This window comes from Triticum urartu, chromosome 3 (genome assembly GCF_003073215.2).
Source record: "Triticum urartu cultivar G1812 chromosome 3, Tu2.1, whole genome shotgun sequence".
Classification (NCBI taxonomy): domain Eukaryota; kingdom Viridiplantae; phylum Streptophyta; class Magnoliopsida; order Poales; family Poaceae; genus Triticum; species Triticum urartu.
This window is the reverse complement of record NC_053024.1, coordinates 439,185,765-439,205,238: the sequence shown is the minus strand read 5'-3', so window position 1 is coordinate 439,205,238 and position 19,474 is coordinate 439,185,765. Positions and strand designations below refer to the sequence as shown.

General features: G+C 42.4%; 1 protein-coding gene across 2 annotated transcripts; it reads left to right on the top strand.

Moving 5' to 3' along the window:
* Positions 1–3,244: 3,244 nt before the first annotated feature.
* On the top strand, positions 3,245–19,219 carry LOC125544247. 2 transcript variants are annotated; one of them, XM_048707865.1, is made up of 21 exons: positions 3,245–3,578; positions 3,714–3,798; positions 5,343–5,382; positions 5,475–5,723; positions 6,435–6,534; positions 6,608–6,682; positions 6,913–7,011; positions 7,575–7,691; positions 7,779–7,894; positions 7,998–8,097; positions 8,633–8,982; positions 9,373–9,703; positions 11,299–11,495; positions 11,694–11,912; positions 12,520–12,706; positions 14,369–14,616; positions 14,797–14,889; positions 14,971–15,072; positions 15,253–15,622; positions 15,871–16,008; positions 18,180–19,219. In XM_048707865.1, the coding sequence occupies exons 1-21, from the start codon at positions 3,447–3,449 to the stop codon at positions 18,900–18,902; spliced, it is 4,071 nt and encodes a 1,356-aa protein (XP_048563822.1). In that variant the 5' UTR covers positions 3,245–3,446; the 3' UTR covers positions 18,903–19,219. The 2 variants fall into 2 exon arrangements, with proteins under 2 accessions (XP_048563822.1, XP_048563823.1); XM_048707866.1 differs by lacking the exon at positions 3,245–3,578 and having other exon boundaries at positions 3,708–3,798; positions 5,485–5,723.
* The last annotated feature ends 255 nt before the right edge of the window (positions 19,220–19,474 follow it).

The following is a 19,474-nucleotide window of genomic DNA, read 5'->3' as shown; positions in this document are numbered from 1 at the left end:
AGGAGAGAGAGAGAGGCATACGAACAAAAAAAGATCAGAGAGGGAGATGTGGTGAGGAGTGGAGGCACCAAATCGAAACATGGAGGAAACAAAGTGTAAACGGTGGCTTAGATATATGACTTGGTCTCGCCAAAAGCCGCGACGGTCCCTGCCCACGCAGTCCCTAGAGGCCCTGCCACCGCATCCAGCGCCGACGATGCCGCGATGGCTGCACGAACACGATCCTCCAAGCCGGCGGCATCGCGACGCCGGCGGGAGGGCTGGCTTCGTGATGAGGAGGGATTCGCCGCTGCTGCCGCTTGGGAGCACGGGCCTGCGCCATGGTCCAGGCATCCTCATTGAGTGGCCGCGGTCCTTGGTGGCACGGTCATCAGCCACAACGAGCGGGACGGGCGGGGCGGTGGGGATGGACGGGCGGGTCGGTGGGGTGAGTGGCTGGGAAGGGGCGAGAGCGACAACGAAGGATGCGCGGATGGGGAGGCGGCTAGGGTTCTACCACGGGGTTGCACGGGGGCTGCTGAGATTTATACCCAAAAGTGAAATGACTAAAATGCCCTCGGCGAGCATCGAATTCACATGCGGTGGCATGAGATATTTCATCGTGGGAGTAATTATTCCTTGCTACAGGAGCTCGTGTTCGATCCGACGACCGACGTACTCCAGCGCCCCAATCCAAACGGCCGGAAACGCATCAAGGAAACGCAATGGACAACCAGATCTTCCTAACCGCGGTGAGAGCTCGGTTATCCCCGCAGTTCTTGTTTTTGGATTTGTTCGTTTGATTCTTCTTTATGGTACGGTTGTTTATTTGGATTATTTTCATTTACCATAGATTGTTCGAAGCGTGACAAGTAGAATTACGAGGAATTATGAGTGTAACGATATTCATCAAACTTACCAGGCAAGTTACACCTTGATCACCTTTTATCCTATTTTTTTCTATGCATGTACTTTTATGTGACATTATGCACATGTGTAGGAATATTATGGTAGTATGTTATTGCTATTGAGATTCAACTTAGTATGGCCTTATTGTAGACCGTGGTAGTTTTATTCTTGCAATGCTATGTAGACGGGGATAGGTTCATGTATTCATCGAGATTATGTGATAACTTATTAATGAAATGAGTAATAGCTAAAGATATAATTCACCTCTGAGCGGAAGTGGTATTGCTGGGTGGCTTCAAGAACATCATGGTTTCTACCCTCTGAATGCAAGTGAAATGCCTCACAGGTTCAAAAAGATCAGACAGACTTAGTGACTACTGGTTTCCATGCACAACCACTAGCTATATGGGTTTTGCCTTAGTTGAGTAGGTTGTGTGAACCTCGCTTGGGCAAAGCTAGCAGATATAGTTTTTGAGTAGGTGTACTAGCTGCCGGTGGGTGGAGAGGAATGCTTCTAAAAGACTTCGTCTCAATCTTAGGGTTGAGTCTAGTGGGTAAAGTGTACAAACCTTTGCAAAGTGTAAAAACTAATCATGATTAGCCGTGTCCTCAGTTACAGACGAGTTGAGCAGCTAAACCATTACACTTGTTGGATGAACTTGACAGATGTTACACCTTAATAAAACTTGACGGAACTTAATAATGGGAATAGGTTGGAGTTAGATCAATTCAACCATATGTATTTAATTGTAGCAGGACAATTTAAATTTTGACAATTATGTAGCTATTATGAAAAATTAGCTTTTCTGCAAAACAACCATTAGCCTATTCTTTTGATATACCTCGCATATAGAAGCAGGTCTGTTATATCATTCCTGTATGACTTGCTAGTACATTCGATGTATTGACCTGCACGTATAACTTATCATATTACATGGTTTTATACGATGTGTAAGTGATACGACGTTGGGTTACAATGTCTATAGTCAACATTTTGCCCGTGGTGTTGGTGGACTCCATGAAGATCTTATTTGATTTTTCGTCATATTATATTTGTAAGCTCACCTTGAGCTGCGCAGGTATGTAATATTGGAATTATGAATCCATGATTTTATATTTATGACACATAGTTTATTCTTGATATTACATTATGTATTGTGTGTGCTACCTATTGATCTAAGGCCCAACACTTTGATCACAGAGACTCAAATTTTATTAGGTTAGGTCGTTACATAGGTTTAGCCACACCCGAGCAACCGACGGGTAGAAGAGAGCAGTGTCTAGAGCATCCTCATATGGAAGGCCCCACGACAAAGTGCAGGCTAAAAACGTAGACCGCCTCGGAACGTGAAATGGCGCCAATAAAAAAAATCAACGATAATTAAGGTGAAAGTTTCGGGGCATATATAGACCATCAGGCATCAGAGCCACCACGAGGGAGCCCCACAAGCCCTGTGAGCCCCAGGTTGGGCCTTGGCCCCTCGGTATTCTTTTGGCACAAAAACTCCTCACCTATGTTTGTTTGATTTTTTATAAACCTTTTGCATCGTGATCCTGAAATCCCCAAAATAGCAAAAATAGGATTCAACACTTGATTAATATGCTACACCAATAAGAATTGATAAAAAGTATTCCAAAGTGTATAGAATTGATAACAATATAGACATTTTCCAATAAAAATGTGAAACATGAACTGCATAAGTATGTTTCAGGCGTCCACCATATACCATCCATGATGACACAAAAACTAATGCAAACAAGTACTCTATCTGTTCCGAATTACTTGTCGCAGGTATGAATGTATCTAGATGTATTTTAGTTTTAGATACATCTATTTCTGCGACGAGTAATGTGGAACGGAGGAAGTAAATCTGAACTGGCTGCCTGACTTGCTAATGGACATGGTTGCATGAGTAGATTAATAAAATCACCGTATGATTGCATGGTAGTGAAAAATATATTCTTTAAGTAATAGAGAAATATGTAGGGTTGCATTTATCTAGAAGTAGAAATGTTGATTTCCTTCACTAAAAAGGCATACTTTGATTAGTTCTTATATTACTCATATACGGCGTAGTCAAAATCTAGCTAGTCATTTTATGGCCAACTTTGGAAGGTCACAAGTTCGAACAGCTGTGTGACTTGAATCTGGTCCAGAGAAAGTCATTGATATCATACATCGTGATTGTAACATTTGAGTTTGAGTAATACTCCCTCAGTTCGAAAAAGCTTGTCCTAAGCTTATCTCTCAAATGAAGTAGAAATGTTTGGGACTTCAGGGTTTCCTATCAAATGCTATTCAGAAAGCCCAAACAAACAATTAAAGCAGGTAAAAGGCCATCGAAAGGGGAGCAAGCCCACCTTACTCCCTCCGCGTGTCTCTTCTCTCCCGTCGTTGAAGTCCCAAGTCGCAACTCAGATCTCCCCGTGCTCCCAACCCCCGCGAGCTACCACAACACTGCACATCGCCTCTGCTCTCCCCCCGGATCTCTAGATCTCTCGCGCACCCACCCCTCGCCCGCTACGTCGCCGCCGCCGCACGCGGTGGCCACGGCGAGATGCTCCGCCTCAGGGCGTTCCGGCCGACGAGCGACAAGGTGGTGAAGATCCAGCTCCACCCCACTCACCCCTGGCTTGTCACCGCCGACGCCAATGACCGCGTCTCGGTCTGGGACTGGGAGCACCGCCAGGTACCAGCTCGAATTGGGCCCTCTTAATACTTTTCGTCCCCATTTCTTCTCGGCGTGCTAAACCAGCTTAGCAAGCTCTGTTTGCGATCGAATTGATATCTACTTGCTTTGGAATTATCGGCGTTGGGTGGCTAGGTGATCTATGAGCTGAAGGCTGGTGGCGTCGATGAACGGAGGCTGGTTGGTGTGAAGCTTGAGAAGCTCGCCGAGGGAGAAACTGGTATTCTTTGCAGTAATTTTGGTTGCAACAGCTTGTTAGGAATGACATAGGATCGTTATGCGATGTTAGAGTGGTAATGGTAGATTTGCTGGTTTTCTTGTTTGTTGAATCACAATGGACTGTTACTTAAATTGTTCAAATGCCTGTGTTTAACTGATTGCCAGAAGCCATGATGCATGTGTGGAACTACTTTACTTATTGGACTAGTTTCATGTAATGTCATTTATTCTCACACATTCATCCTTAAAAAGTAACAGCAACGATAATTGTTGCACTGAGGGGTTTGAGAGACTTTAGATTTACTTTTTTAGAGCCAATACATATTTTTGTCCTTGAACTATCATATGAAGCTCATTTTCTTTCTTGAATACACATGTTGTATTAGAAGGAGAACGCTGATAAGGCGTAGTACAAGTAAAACCGGCGAAAAATCAAATAAATAGAACAAAATGAGATCTAGGCTAGACAAATCTAGAAACTATGTACAAAGGAAAGAAAGCCAAAGCAAACAGAAGCAGAGCAAAAAGGAGACCAAATCCTATGGCTGCTTCTCCAAGGATGTAAGTCTGGTGGCCATGTGTGAGACACAGCACAGTTGTGTCCTCAAACCACAAAACTGACGGAACCAGTCCCTGAACTCTGAATTTTCACTAGCTTACGTCCCACCGCTTATGTGGTGGTACATGTGGACCAACTGACTCAGTACGGCTAAGTCACTGTCCAGTCATAGGGTGCAAAAAAGACATTCAACGTTCATGACAATAGTCAACAGTAAGGAAGAGAGTTGAAATTCAAAGTTCAGGCCTTCAGGGGCCTGCTCGGTGGCTATATAGTTCAAGAGCAAAATTGTGCCCCAAGTGGATAGTTTGAGAACCAAAGTTTGTTTCATTGTTTATATGTTACCAACATCTCTAGTATAATTTTGAAAGTAATTTGCGAACTTACTTGGAAAACATTCCATAGTCCGAAATCAACTGCAGGCTAGGTTTTAATCCGTGTCGAAGCTAGCTGTAATTTAGTTTTCATGACAATAGTCTGTTTTCTGGCTTCACAACATTCACCTCAACCTTCGCTATACATGGTTTTTGGCATAGTTTTAAATGGTGGGCTATGCCAAATAGGGGCACCCTGCCCAAACAGCTATAGCGGGGCCATGGCCCCCTATTTTCTAACTTTATGAGACATACATCAATACCATTTAGTGGCACACTGCTATTTAGAACTTTAGTTTTTGGTTGTTTGCTTTATTTTTTTGTTGAGGAAATCGTTGACCGGTAGCTGCTCGGTTGGCTGGGGAGTAGGGGATTAATAGGCGAATCGGCAAGTTAATCGGCCAGTTAATCAATTAATTGGATGATTTATCAGTTTATCGGCTACTCGATGACCCTACCAGTAGGGATTAATTGGCAAGTTAACTGGTTAATCGGCCGAATTCTTGAACAGTTTTTTTTGTATTCTCTCTTTTCAAGATGGGCATGCAAATTAGCATACTATATGAGATATAAACTTTTCGCTTAGTCTGGCCTTTGTCAAAATCTGTGCAGATTCTAAAGGAAAGCCCACTGAGGCAATCCGAGGCGGAAGGTATTGATTTGAAAGTTTTTTATATTTCCGCATGGCCCTTTCACATGGTATCTTTTACCTGACATCCTATGGGACAACTGTTATACTTCAAGTGTAAAGCAGGTTTCTTTTTATGATGACGATGTACGCTTTTGGCAACATTGGCGCAATTGCTCTGCTGCTAGCGAGGCTCCAACTGCAGTTAATCAACAATCGTCCGCTTTCAGTGCACCTGCACCATCTACAAGAGGAAGACATTTTGTTGTTATTTGTTGTGAGAACAAAGCAATATTTTTGGACTTGGTGACTATGCGTGGCCGCGATGTTCCTAAGCAAGAGCTTGACAACAAGTCACTTTTATGGTATGATTACTTTGCAGAGTATACATCATTATATCTATATGTAGTTCTTTTCATTTATTCATGGTGTTTACATGCACCTAAATCAGATGTGATTGCCAGGTTTAAGTTTTCTTTAATAATATTTTGGGTTGGTAATGTAAGGCATAAAATAGGAAAACCTTATTTTAGATGTGCGACACTTGTCCTGCATCAAAGTTTACAGGCTATACTGGTTGGATCCATTTCTGGCAGCTGAGTATCCCTGGGTCTTCAATGTTTACTGAAAGTAATAATAATTTATCATTATAGGCAGGCATTGTATTCTTAGTTTTCACAACAGCATATTTGTTCTTAAATCCTAATTACATGTGTTTTGTTGATATTAACAAATACATTTCCATTTGGTATGGGTTCCAACATTTTAGCATTATTCTGTAACTGGAACCTGGACTTGAACCGAGCTGAAATGCTACATTCATCATTCATCAACCTTATGTTTTTCTATTGGTGCTGCTGCATTTCATGGTATATTTACTTATTCAGATCATATACATAAGAAAATGAATCGATCACTGCCAAGTTCCGTACAGGATTAAGAACTACAAACAGCTTGGCTTATGTTATCTACCCATCTTGAAAACCCAATTCAACATACATCTCCTGAACAGCAAGTACTTTCAAACTTTAGACTAGTGCTAGATGTTGACTAAGAGCATGTTTGTGCTTTTGCAGTATGGAGTTCCTCTCCAGGTCATCTTCTAGTGATGCCCCTCTTGTTGCATTCGGGTCGTCCGATGGTGTGATTAGAGTTCTCTCAATGATGACATGGAAGGTTACACATCTTATACCTGCCCCCTCTGTTTCTCCGTAACTGCATTTTAAACCTAGCAGTTTGGTCCTTGCAGCTTGTGAGAAGGTATACTGGTGGACATAAAGGAGCAATATCTTGCTTAATGACATTCATGTCTGCAGCCGGCGAGGTAAATTTTCACATAGTCTGTTTTGTTTTAGGCTTTGGTCTCATCTGTTTGGTCATCAAACTGTGATTTACCCCTGTTGACTATTATGTTCACATGCCATGTGTCGTTTGTTGTACTTATCTCTATTTCATTGTTGTTAGTTTCTGCAGCATTTTCATTTTTCGCATGGTACTGTTGACCAGTAAGGTACTATTGTATATTTACTAATCAATAACAATGTGTGGCTACAGGTACATTTAGTTTCTGGTGGTAGTGATGGCCTGCTAGTATTATGGAGCGCTGATCATATCCATGACTCTCGGGAACTTGTACCTAAGATTAGTTTGAAGGTATCATTTTTAAACATTTATTTATTTCTGTTTTCCCAAAATGCAGAATATTTATGTAAATCATGTAAATGGTAGAATCGCCAGCTTCTCTAGCTCTCACCCAGGACTCTCTCTAAAGAGATGTGCTTCACACACACAAAGAGCTACTACTAGTGGGAAGCTTTATTAGATATCTCAATTGCCACAAGCTTACATTTTACATATCGGGTGCCTGCTTCTTATATAGGCTTTAGGGGAGGTGCTACAGTAGCCAACCTACACAATTCACAGCCTAGCTGTGTACCCTGGAAACTACAGCTAGCTATTACAGCTCACTCTCATCTTCCTTAACTACTAAGTCACCCAAGACCAAAATATCCTAAAAGGGCTGCTAGTCTGCTACTACAGGACACAAGGATTATCCTAATACATTTTGCCAAACTCAAATTGTCTTCTTGTTCTTCCATGCATCTGTTTGGTATATGACAAGATTAACTCTTAACAGTAAATAAATAACATTAGTAAGCAGTTTAGCATCTGGGTTGTTTAATACTGGCTTCTTTTTTATGGGTATCTTTTTGAAGGCTCACGATGGAGGGGTGGTTGCGGTTGAACTTTCAAGGGTAATGGGAAGTGCGCCACAGCTCATTACAATAGGGGCTGATAAAACTTTAGCCATATGGGATACCGTTACATTCAAGGTATGCACATTCAATATTTCCATGTAACTGTATGTTTTGTTAGTATTCTATAAAGATATATTATAGACTAGCATATTTGTTGTGCAGGAAATAAGGCGCATTAAACCAGTACCTAAACTTGCCTGCCATAGTGTTGCATCTTGGTGCCACCCTCGTGCACCAAACCTTGATATTCTGACTTGTGTCAAGGACTCCCATATTTGGTATTTTCTTTATCTGTTTGGAATGAAAATCAGATTGTAGATATTCTGTATTGATGACAAGAAAAAAAACACATGCATAATTTTGCATTCTGTATTGCTACAGGGCCATAGAACATCCGACTTATTCTGCTTTAACAAGACCACTCTGCGAATTGTCCTCGCTTGTTCCTCCACAAGCCCTTGCACAGCATAAGAAACTGAGGGTATGCTTCTGGACTGATTCCTTTAACAAAAAATGTTATTTTGTCATTTCAGGTCAAGCTATTGTCTTTTCTGACCTTTATCTGATGACAGTACAATATTGTGTAAATATTTGTTTCTTTTTCATGTTCTCCCTGCTTTGGTTACTGTAGTGCTACAGAGCTAGGCATGTGCGTTGTAACTAAAAATGTGACACACAGCCAGAGCGTAAAGCTCACAACAATCACCTGTCATGTACTCATGTTGTTAGCGTTCTTTATCCATTAATTATGTTTAAGTGTTAAATGTATGCTCCGAGTGACCTGTGGATGATGCAGTTTGCAAAGGCCGTATTCCACATCGTTCTGGACTTAAAAATGGAAAGAGAATTATGATGCATCAGCGAAAGATAACTTGAATCTACATAATGCCAAAAAAAAATCTGGTTTACGGTACTCCATATCGCTGAGGGAATGCTGGTTTCCATTTAAAGATAAGGCCACCATGGTACATTTTGTCAAACATGCTAACATAGTCTGAAATTTGTGACTACTCTAGGTTTACTGCATGGTGGCACATCCCTTGCAACCACATCTTGTTGCTACTGGAACAAACATCGGTATTATTTTAAGTGAGTTCGATCCAAGAGCACTACCGGCTGTTGCTCCTCTACCAGCACTGACAGAAAGCAAGGAACACTCTGCTGTTTACATTGTTGAAAGAGAACTTAAGTTGCTGAATTTCCAATTGTCAAACACAGCAAACCCGTCCCTTGGAAGTGCATCTGAAGCAGGAAGATCAAGGAGTGAATCTATAGATCAGCTGATAGTTAAGCAAAGCAAGAAGCATATCAGCACACCCGCTCCTCATGATTCGTATTCAATTCTTTCAGCTAGCAGTTCTGGAAAGTAAGTATTTCTGCCATCTTATCACCTAGCACTTGACTACTACAAAAGATAGAGACAATTACACACTCGGTTTTTCTATTTCATGAATCTCTTGTTGGCTGCAGTACACATGCCCCCTAGCTGAATACTTTCTAGTCTTTATTCTGGATACTGTTGCATTATACACTGTGCGAGAGCTTTAGTGTTAGATGGTAGTTATTTCGCCCGTTATGTGCTGTGAGTTATTTGTTGCAATCTGTGAAAATTTAGAAGTCAATGTTTGCAATATCTATTCTGTTTTGCCATGTCCTAATGTTTTGCGGTGCTTGTGTAAGCTATAGTTAGTTGCTCTGTGGATATATCTTGTGATTTCAAATAAATTTCTAAAACAAAGTATTTACTTATATGCAGGTATGTTGCAGTTGTATGGCCAGACATTCCTTCATTCGTTGTGTACAAAGCTAGTGATTGGTCAGTTGTTGATTCAGGCACGGGAAAACTTTTTGCATGGGACAGCTGTCGTGACAGATATGCTTTGGTCGAGAGTGCATTGGCTCCAAGGATGCCACTTATTGTGAAAGGTGGTTCCTCTAAAAAGGCAAAAGAAGCAGCTGCAGCAGCAGCTCAAGCAGCAGCTGCAGCTGCTAGTGCTGCTTCTTCAGCCACAGTACAAGTTCGCATTTTGTTAGATGACGGAACAGCTCATGTTCTGCAGAGATCCATTGATGGCCGTAGTGAACCGGTAGGTAATTGTCGTTTATGATATATTCTTTATGAACCATGGAGAATCTTTCTTCTCCTTTCAATACACCAGTTTGATGGAAAGACAGTGATTATATCTGTTTACTTTTGTGGTTGTTTCTTGATGGAAATGCAAAGATCATCGGCGTCACTTATAGAAAACCATCGTAAAATGCCTGATACATGCTGGAAAATTTCCATCCTAAGTAGCTTAGTTACATTCAAACATTGTCGAAACAAATATTTGGCCACATTTTGACATGATGCAGTAATGTTTTTTTTTGGGCGTAATAGAGCTATAATTTTGTAATTATTTGATATGAAAAGGTTCATTTTCTCTTTTCTGGGCTGAAATGTTTTTAGTTCATTTAATGTTACTCTTTACCATACAAATTACAATATGAAATTTATTTCTGATTATATTGTGCTTGGTTAATTGTACTGATTACTTATTTTAAAAATCTGTCGGCGTTGCCGTTGTTCAGGAAATGCCTGTGCTTTAATACCGTGTTGTAGCTGTCTTGCATACATCGTTGCTGAAACATAACGTGGTATGCAATGCTAATTTAGATGTTCGCATGGTTGCGTGTGTTAGGATAATCGTGACTTGATTCGTTCAAAGTCAGTTGTATTAGTGCGCGCGGCAGGAGCAAGCTGGATGCGCAAGTCTGTTAGCCGTGCATGTAGTTTGGCGTAATCAATTAGGTTGCTAGGAGTCCTAGTCAAGTGGATAATGGAGAGATTCCAGCAGGCGTTGCGTGGCTTTGGACGTGGATATAGGTAGTTTGTTTACATGCATCCATGAGGATAGTGGCTGGTTGAGAGGCCGGGTCGTGCGTGCACAGGTTAGTGGCATGTGTATGTGTCTCCTATTTAAGGTGTAGCCAGAGGTGCGTGTGTGCGCTCACCGTGAGGAGTAGTAGCTGGAGTTAGTCTCCAGGCGTGTGTAGTCTCCCATGTATGGTGTGTGGTATGTCCCCAGTTTGAGTAAAGAGAAGCCGTTCGTCGCCGAGGCATATGTCGCCGCAAATAGTCGTGTGCTTGAGTTCGTCTCTTCCGTTTGGTGTTCGTGTCGCCGGAGGGCTGGTTCGGCGTGTGTCGCCGGAGGGTTCGTCGCAACAGCGTGTTCTTGCTTCCACCTCATATCCTTGGTTGACCAGTTAAAAGAATCTTAACTTTCTGATGGTTCTTTTGGGCTCCTTGTGAGAGAAATTTTTATAGCACTTTTGTGGGATTTCAATCTATAGGAATTTTTCCATTAGAGGCGATTTAGATCATAAGACTGACAAACTCCTATGGATTGCTTTCCTGCGCCCCAGTTCTATAGATTCCTAGCGAGAGGTTTGACCTAATTGAATTTTCCCTTCATTCCTGGATGCACCTTCTCTCTCTTGGAATTCCTGCAAAAATCCTGTTGAGCATCGAGAGGGCCGTGTTTGCAGTTTTCGTTTCCTGTAGGATTCATCAAGTCATGGCATATCAATTCTTATCCCTGTTTCTTAGAAATTTTGAATCCTGCATTCCAAAGAGGTTTAGTTTACTGTGTTACTCTTAGTGTTATATTGTTTCAAGAGATTTATGGTTCTGTTCTTGCAGGTCGTTGGCTTGCATGGTGGTGCTCTTCTTGGTGTTACATACCGAACATCTCGTAGAATCAGTCCTTTGACGGCCACTGCTATATCAACTGTTCAATCAATGCCCCTATCAGGCTTCGGAGGAAGTGGATCATCTTTTGCTTCGGATGACCCATTTTCCTCCAGAGAAGGGCCGCCCCAAAATTTCCAGTTATACAGGTATTTATGCACCTAGGTATTTCATGCTTTCTGCATATCTAGAAAGTTTATTTATTGGCAAATGCGGAATGATCCTATGCTATGTATTATTACTTGTATTAACTTAGCTAACTTTTTTCTTTCCTATACCCATGATATTTGCAGCTAATGTTTGTGTTATCCTGAAACTGCCTACTTAACTACATTTGGTTGGTGCAGCTGGGAGACCTATCAGCCCGTAAGCGGCTTACTTGCACAACCTGAATGGACTGTGTGGGACCAAACTGTTGAATATTGTGCATTTGCTTATCAGCAGTACATTGTAATTTCTTCCCTGCGACCTCAGTTTAGGTATCTTGGGGATGTTTCAATTCCTTCTGCTACTGGTGCTGTTTGGCATCGTAGACAGTTGTTTGTGGCTACACCAACAACCATTGAGTAAGTTAACCCTTTTGTGTATAGTCCGAATAATTCATTTAGTGCCCCCAATATTTTCGTTATCATGTGTGCCCAATTTATGCTGCTGAGTCTGTTTGAAACTCTTGATTGTCTTCTAATAATGCTACACTTGGTGTGCGATGCAATATGGTAAATAGAAAAAGTGCTGTAGGAAGCTTATGACTCTTTGCGTGATTCACGTCATGTTGCCCAATAAATTTTGAAGACCATTTTACAGTCATGAAGTTGTATTGTAATATAATTTACATCCAATGGCTTAGAAAGTGGCAGTGCTAGGATATTGAGAAGGCAGCTACTTATATATTACTCCCTCCATCCCAAAATACTTGTCATGGTTTTAGTTCAATTGAACTAAAACCAGGACAAGTATATTGGGACAGAGGAAGTAGTTCTGTTTAATTTTTAATTTTAAAGTGCTATTATTTTGAATATTTGTTGTGGGTAAAATGGAGTTGTGGTCTAGGTAGATTTTTGCCAGCAAATGGTGTTTTCATGCTTTGACAGCACTCCTGGCTCTCAGAAAAAAAGCTTTGGTAGCACATGGGACTTCTTTCTATCTCTTGAACTTTTGAACAATATTTTGCAGGTGCGTCTTTGTTGATGCTGGAGTTGCTGCCATTGATATTGAGACAAAAAAGAGGAAAGAAGAAATGAAAGCAAGAGAAGCTCAGGGTCGAGCAGTTGCAGACCATGGAGATTTGGCTCTTATCACAGTCGAAGGTCCCCAGGTCACTGCAAGTGAAAAAATATCATTAAGACCTCCTATGTTGCAGGTGCGTATTTGTGTATGTTGAATGCTGCTAGTAATCCTTTTTTACTCTATTAGCTTGTTTTCTTCCTTGTTCACTAAGGGTGTGTTTGATACCCTGCATGACTCTAGCATGCTACCCCCCCACCCCCCCCCCCCCTGAGACATGCTTAGTACATACAACTGATGGTTGCCTGTATGTGCTGAGACTTCGTTTGGTAGCCTGTTTCTCTTGAGAGTTAAGACATAATGTGCTGAGACTTTGTTTGGTAGCCTTTATCTGAGGTAGATGTGGTTACCTCCTCCTTAAGGTGGTGAGGATACCACAATAGTTAGGAAACACAATGAAGTAAAATTTGCGTGCACAATTGAATGAAGATTTCTTCTTTACCTGGTAGTGTGTTCCCCTACTGTTTTATCAATGGTTAAATGGTAACAAGAGCACATGCTTTCTCTAGAAAAACTAATTAGTAAGAAAAACTGCATATTCAAAGGAGTGTTTCATACGTGGGTCATCACAAAAACATTTGCATTCTCTTGAAACAAACTAGATGCACGGTGTACAGGAACCATATGTACAGAACAGTAACCAGCAACTTGTATCACAGTGCTCTTTGTACGAAGGTTTCAAAAATCCCTGATATATATCAAAATATGCACATTCAGATTCTAAAAGTATAAATATTCATATTCTTGATTATCAATTTCTATAATCACAAATTGGGGATAGAAAGCCTGCTAACCAACCAGGAGTTACTATTGCCTGAAGTAGTTTGACATGTTAGTTATTCAGTTCTTGGCTGCCGGCTGTAGCACTATGCTCGTGAGCCACGCTTCTACTTGCTCCAAGGGCCTCCCGACACCGACAATACCAGCTGGGTCGCGCCCTCGCCACACCTGCGGGTGGCGGAGGGTGGAGGACTGCGGCGCTGGCGAAGAACAGGGGGTGGCTTGACTGGACGGCGGCGGTTCAATTTGGACGGCGGCCCACAGTGCTCTGTTGCGGCGGAGAAGATGAGGAGGAGGAGGCGCACGGCGTGGTGGTTAGTCGCCGGAGTAGGCAAGAGCTCAAAGCGGAGGAGACTGCGCAGGGAGGTGAGGAACTCCGGCGAACAGGGCGGTGGTGGGGATGGGCGTGGCGGCGGCGGTGACGCTGGGATCTAGGAAGTGATGCGAGTCAGTGAAGGGGCTCCGGCGGCTGTGGTTTCCTTCGTCTCGAAGGGTTGAGAGAGTGGCGGCTAGGTTAAGGGGGGTTCATTTCGGGTGGGTAGCCCTCGTCGTCGTGCATGATGGGTTGGGGAGGGCATTGGTGGGTTGCGGGGAGATTTTTCTGGGGGTTCAATGGAGTGAACCCTCCCACCACCTGTTTGCAAGCGAGCATGGCCGAGGCCCTCTTTTGCATGAGATGGGCATGGCTGAGGAGAGCCCATACACCCTACCAAACAGCAAACAGTGGGCCGGGTAGGGAATATCTGAGACCATTCGGCCTCCCAAACACACCCTAAATGTTATTAGAAGCCAGGGTTAATAGTAGCCAGTTTTGTAATCTATGTCATTTTGATGTTCTTCACTGTGTTATGCACGATTTCTCTTTACCTGTACAGCTTTCGTCTCCATGCTCCTTTTTACATATAGTAGCTAGTATTATGTGCTATTGTTGATTACAGCCTGTACTCTAATTTTCCAGGTTGTTCGTTTAGCCTCCTTTCAGCATGCTCCATCGATACCACCATTTATAGTGCCGAAGCAATCCAAATTAAATGGGGATGATTCAGTATTTCTGAAAGAATTGGATGATAGAAGATATTCTGAAGTGGCTGTTGCTGGAGGAGGGGTATCGGTTGCAGTAACTCGCTTTCCTCCTGAGCAGAAAAGACCTATTGGGCCACTTGTCCTGGTTGGTGTCAGAGATGGAGTTCTGTGGCTCGTTGACAGGTAATACATATTGTAAGGACATCAAGAGCAGTTCCTTGATCCTTTATGCACAAGAGAGTGCTGGTGGAAATGGAAATAAAATTCACTCAAATAAGCCTAAGTTCTTAATTTTTATTTGTTCTGGTGATATCTGAGATGCCGATTTTGATGCAATTCTGACACTTACAATATTCCTATAAGGTATATGTGTGCACATGCCTTGTCTCTCAGCCATCCCGGTATTAGATGTCGGTGCCTTGCAGCATATGGAGATCCAGTTAGTGCTGTCAAATGGTATGTGTTTATGCTTTAGAGTGTTGCATTTTGTCTACTTACGCAAGCGGTAGGAATGACAACTTAAAACCAATCATGCAGGGCTACTAGACTTGGCCGAGAGCACCATGATGACCTTGCTCAATTTATGCTTGGAATGGGCTATGCTACTGAAGCACTTCATTTACCTGGAATATCCAAGAGGCGAGAATTCTTGCCGCTTTGATTGTTCTGTCGTCAGATATCATTATAGCATCGCATCATATTCATGTGTTTCTCTTTATTTAACTGTATTATCATGTTTTGAGTCAAGGATATCTGTTGATATTGATAGATAAATCCTCACTATTTTCATGAGTTTAAATTTGTGCTGATATTTCTCAGGTTAGAATTCGATCTTGCAATGCAAAGCAAGGACTTGAAAAGAGCACTTGCATGTCTGCTGACAATGAGCAATAGCCGAGACGTGGGACAAGAAACTACTGCTACTGATGTTACGCAGATTCTCAATTTAGCAGTAGCTAAGCAGGCTAAGCAAGAAAGTCTTGCAGATGCCGTGCAGGGAATAGTGAAATTTGTCAAGGAGTTTTTTGACCTTATTGATGCCGCAGATGCCACCGGCCAGGCTGAAATTGCTCGTGAAGTTCTGAAGAGATTAGCTGCGGCAGCTTCTGTAAAGGGAGCTCTGCATGGGCAAACCTTACGAGGCCTGGCACTACGTCTTGCAAACCATGGGGAACTTACTAGACTATCGGTATGGTACTTTGACCTAATAATATTTTACTGACAGAACTCGGTTCTCGGCTATAATGATGATTGCCATCCATAATGACAGTTATGAAATGTCATGATTATGGAGTACACCTAGACCACATGCCTACTATTGGCAATTATTTCTGGAATATGGCAAGACACCTTGTTCATGCATGCATGCTAAAACCTCTTGTCTGTTGACGTATTATGTTTCGTTTATGATGATTTGCACATGTTGCACTTTTTCAGGGTTTAGTGGCCAATTTGATCACAGCTGGCCATGGACGTGAAGCAGCATTTGCAGCTGCAGTTCTGGGTGATAATGCCCTCATGGAGAAAGCATGGCAAGACACAGGAATGCTGGCTGAGGCCGTTTTACATGCTCAAGTAAGTTTTATATTGAATTCCATTCGAAGAGCACTGGTGTCAACCAATCATCTTAGCCATCCATAATCGTTAGATCCAATGGCTAAGAAAATAAGTTGGTCATGCGTATGGCCTATTTGGTAGGTATCCAGATCATTGTTTTTGCAGCTCTCTGCTCTTGATCCACCGAGGATCTGAATCTAGCTGGTAAAAGCATTCAGCTACTGGTTGGCTCCAAAAACATTGAAATGGTGGTTTTGGAATAAATAGACCATAATACCCTTGGTTCCAACACCTGGGACTAAAAGGACACGCAATTGCTGGCTATCTTTTTAATTTTCTTATTAAGTCGTATGATTCCTTATGCATTTTAATGGACAAAATATAGCGTCCCTCATACCTCAGTGAACATGGTATACTTTGCACTGTGATTGCACTACATAACGCTTGTGTATACATACACACTTTTTACTGTCAACAAGCTTTCAGGTATGCCTGGTTGGAATGTGCAACAATATCTAGTCCATATACTGTTACAACATGTTTGGTTGGGGGTAGTTAGAGTTAGGGATGGAAATTGAAGGGTACAGGCTTTAAATCTATGTATGGTTAGAGGGAATGGTAATTGAGGAGGGATTAGGTATTGGAGTTGAGAATGCAACTCCCACAGTTTAAACAACAGGGGAGGGGTTGGAAATTGTTTTAGTGATTCATCTTGGCCCTTCATCACAACTTATGTTATCATCCCTTACCTAATCCTCATCAATTCCCAGTAACCCAAAAAGGGGATGAAGTTCTCCCTCCCACACGTAATTTCTGTTAGATACCAAACAATGGTTTGGAAAAAAACCCTGACACACCATGTCTAATCTCAATACGATTCCTTCTAAACTCCCATTCATCTTCCCAATTATGCCAGACACGCTGTTAGTAATTCGTCTAGGCATACACGTACAGAAGAGCCAACAATTTTCAATGATCAAGCCTGATTTGCTTCAGTTTAACATCAAGTGATTGCTTACAGTCCACAACAGAGATCAAAATTGCATCAATTACATTCGTTCAATACACAAGGAATCACACACACGCAATGTAGTGCATCCTGGCACATGATGCGACACAAATTTGGATCTGGGCACACATTCAGTTCATCTCCATGGATCTTGCAAAGGGAAGACATTAGAAGAGCAGCGCAGCAACAAGGATCAGTTTTTTGGGGGCGTCATATGAGTAGGGTATACATGGTGCAGAAGGCTGTCGCCGATAGTTACTGGTACTGGTCGTCGTCGCATGAGCTCGTGCCGGTAGGAATAGGCAGCTCTTGTGCTCACCGTCGCCTCTAAGTTCAATGTAGGGGGCTAGAAAAGGTTAGAAATGATATATCAAATAAACCGGTACGGGGTCAGAGATGGCTCATGGCATCTGCAAGTAAGTTGACCCATCTCCTCTGGACAGATTTGTTTTGCCCCGTGAGGATTTACGGAGAGGCTGCCCCTCCGTTCTAGTTGTTTTTCTGCCCCAGCTCTTGCCTGCTCCATGGATCTCCTTTTGAGGAGCCAGATGTGTTTGGCTCGGCCCGTTCGGCTACCATCCAGAATCTCAGTTTGGGAGCCGTACTGAAAATGCCCTTATTATCTGCTACTCCTCGATTAATTGCTTCAAATATCAGAACATACTCCTACCAATAGTCCCTATAAGACTTAAAAGCACCACTAACACCCTGCCTAGATGCATGTGTTTTCTGCTCTGCCTATATGACTTGTTCTTCCTCTCCTTCCCTTGATACCCTATTCTCCTCAATTGATTTCTGTATATTCAGAATGCATGAGTAAATGATTAAAAAGAATGGAGTTGATGCACTTCCTTGCAGTTTCAAGTTTCACCTAGCATGAGATCAGTCCATCTATTATGAAGCACTGGTTCGTCCTCCAAAAAATTATAATATTACAGAACATTGTGGCCGGAGGTTTGGTTTATATAATTCGTGCAAATACATTGCAAAGAACTTGTATGATTGCTAGTGACGTCATTGCTCGTGAGATAGCTAAGCATTACGGTTGTCTATAATAAATGAGTTCAATGCATTGTGCTGCTGCTGGTTCCCCTAAAGATGACGTCGCCTTTTTCACTTTGCCGAGTGATCTACAATGAGTATGATTTTCAAGTTCTTACAAGGATCTTCCTCTCTCTAGGCCCATGGTCGTCCATCGTTAAGGAGCTCAGTCATAACATGGAACAAGATGCTGCAAAAGGAGCTGGATCACACGCCAACCGTAAAAACCGATGCTGCAGCAGCATTCTTGGCTTCTCTTGAGGACCCGAAGCTCACTAGTTTGGGAGAAACTGAGAAAAAGCCACCAATTGAAATACTTCCTCCTGGAATGCCGCCTCTATCTGCACCTCCCATTATTATTAAAAAGGCTGCTGCAAAACCTGGGCTTCCTAATGCCGCACAGACCCCAGGTGCTCCCATGAATCAAGGCACCCCAATGGCTCAAGGTACTCCCATGAATCAAAGCACCCCAATGGCCCAAGGTACTCCTGTGGCTCAAGGTGCCCCCATGGCTCAAGCCCCTCCTGCTCTGGCACAAAGCACCGATGAGGTAAAGCCATTGGAGGCTACAACAGCTCCTGACAATGTGGAGGCTACAGCAGCTACTAGCAATGCCGAAGCTACTGCAGCCCCTGGTACTGCGGAAGCTACAGAAGCTCCGGTTCCAGACCCAACAAGCAGCAGTCCTGACGCTGCTGCTGCTCCTGCTCCAGCAGCTGATTCCAGTGGCACTGATGCACTTGCTGTTACTCCCAGTGATTCTACAAATGATGCACCTTCTACCAAGGAACCAGAGACACAGGATAAACCACCTTCAACAGAGGCGTCGCCATCACCTCCACCCAGTATTTCTGCTGTATAAAAATCTTTCTGATTCAGTTCTCATAGCAGTGTGACATTTTTTTTATGTGTGTTGATTCCTTTGTCCCACTGTAATTTTTTCCATTGGTATAGATATTTGTTATATGTAGTGCTCAAAAGACGACGAGCAGTATATGAGTAGCCATGTACATCTGCTGTTCTCGTCAGGAAGAGAACTATACCGCGACTGGAGCCGTAGCCCAAGCCTTTTGTGATTTGTCATATCATGTTGTTTGTGATTTGTCGAGATGAGGCAATTGAAGTTTTGTAAGATGAGTTAATCATGTTTGGATGCCAATGCTGCATGTTGATGTGCCTTGGAGTTCTTGTCGTGTGACCAGTTTGTATATAGTCCTAGCTCCATTTCTTTTTTACTTTCTGCATAACTTTTTTGTGTTGTTTTGCGTTTTTTTACCATTTAGTCTGTGCCTTATGCATGTGAATCATGCATTGATATGTGTGTCTGAAGTTATATGCAGACAAAGGATGTTATGTGATTCATGGGAAAAATGCCGCCAGGTGAAGTAACATATCAATCTCTTAACTATTGTCGGATATGTTTTCAGGAAAATA

Excerpts from the sequence above, each read along its gene's own strand:
- LOC125544247 (XM_048707865.1), top strand. The coding sequence starts at position 3,447 with ATGCTCCGCCTCAGGGCGTTCCGGCCGACGAGCGACAAGGTGGTGAAG. Across the intron at positions 3,799-5,342 it reads GCTCGCCGAGGGAGAAACTG|ATTCTAAAGGAAAGCCCACT; the intron begins GTATTCTTTGCA and ends AAATCTGTGCAG. Across the intron at positions 12,707-14,368 it reads TAAGACCTCCTATGTTGCAG|GTTGTTCGTTTAGCCTCCTT; the intron begins GTGCGTATTTGT and ends CTAATTTTCCAG.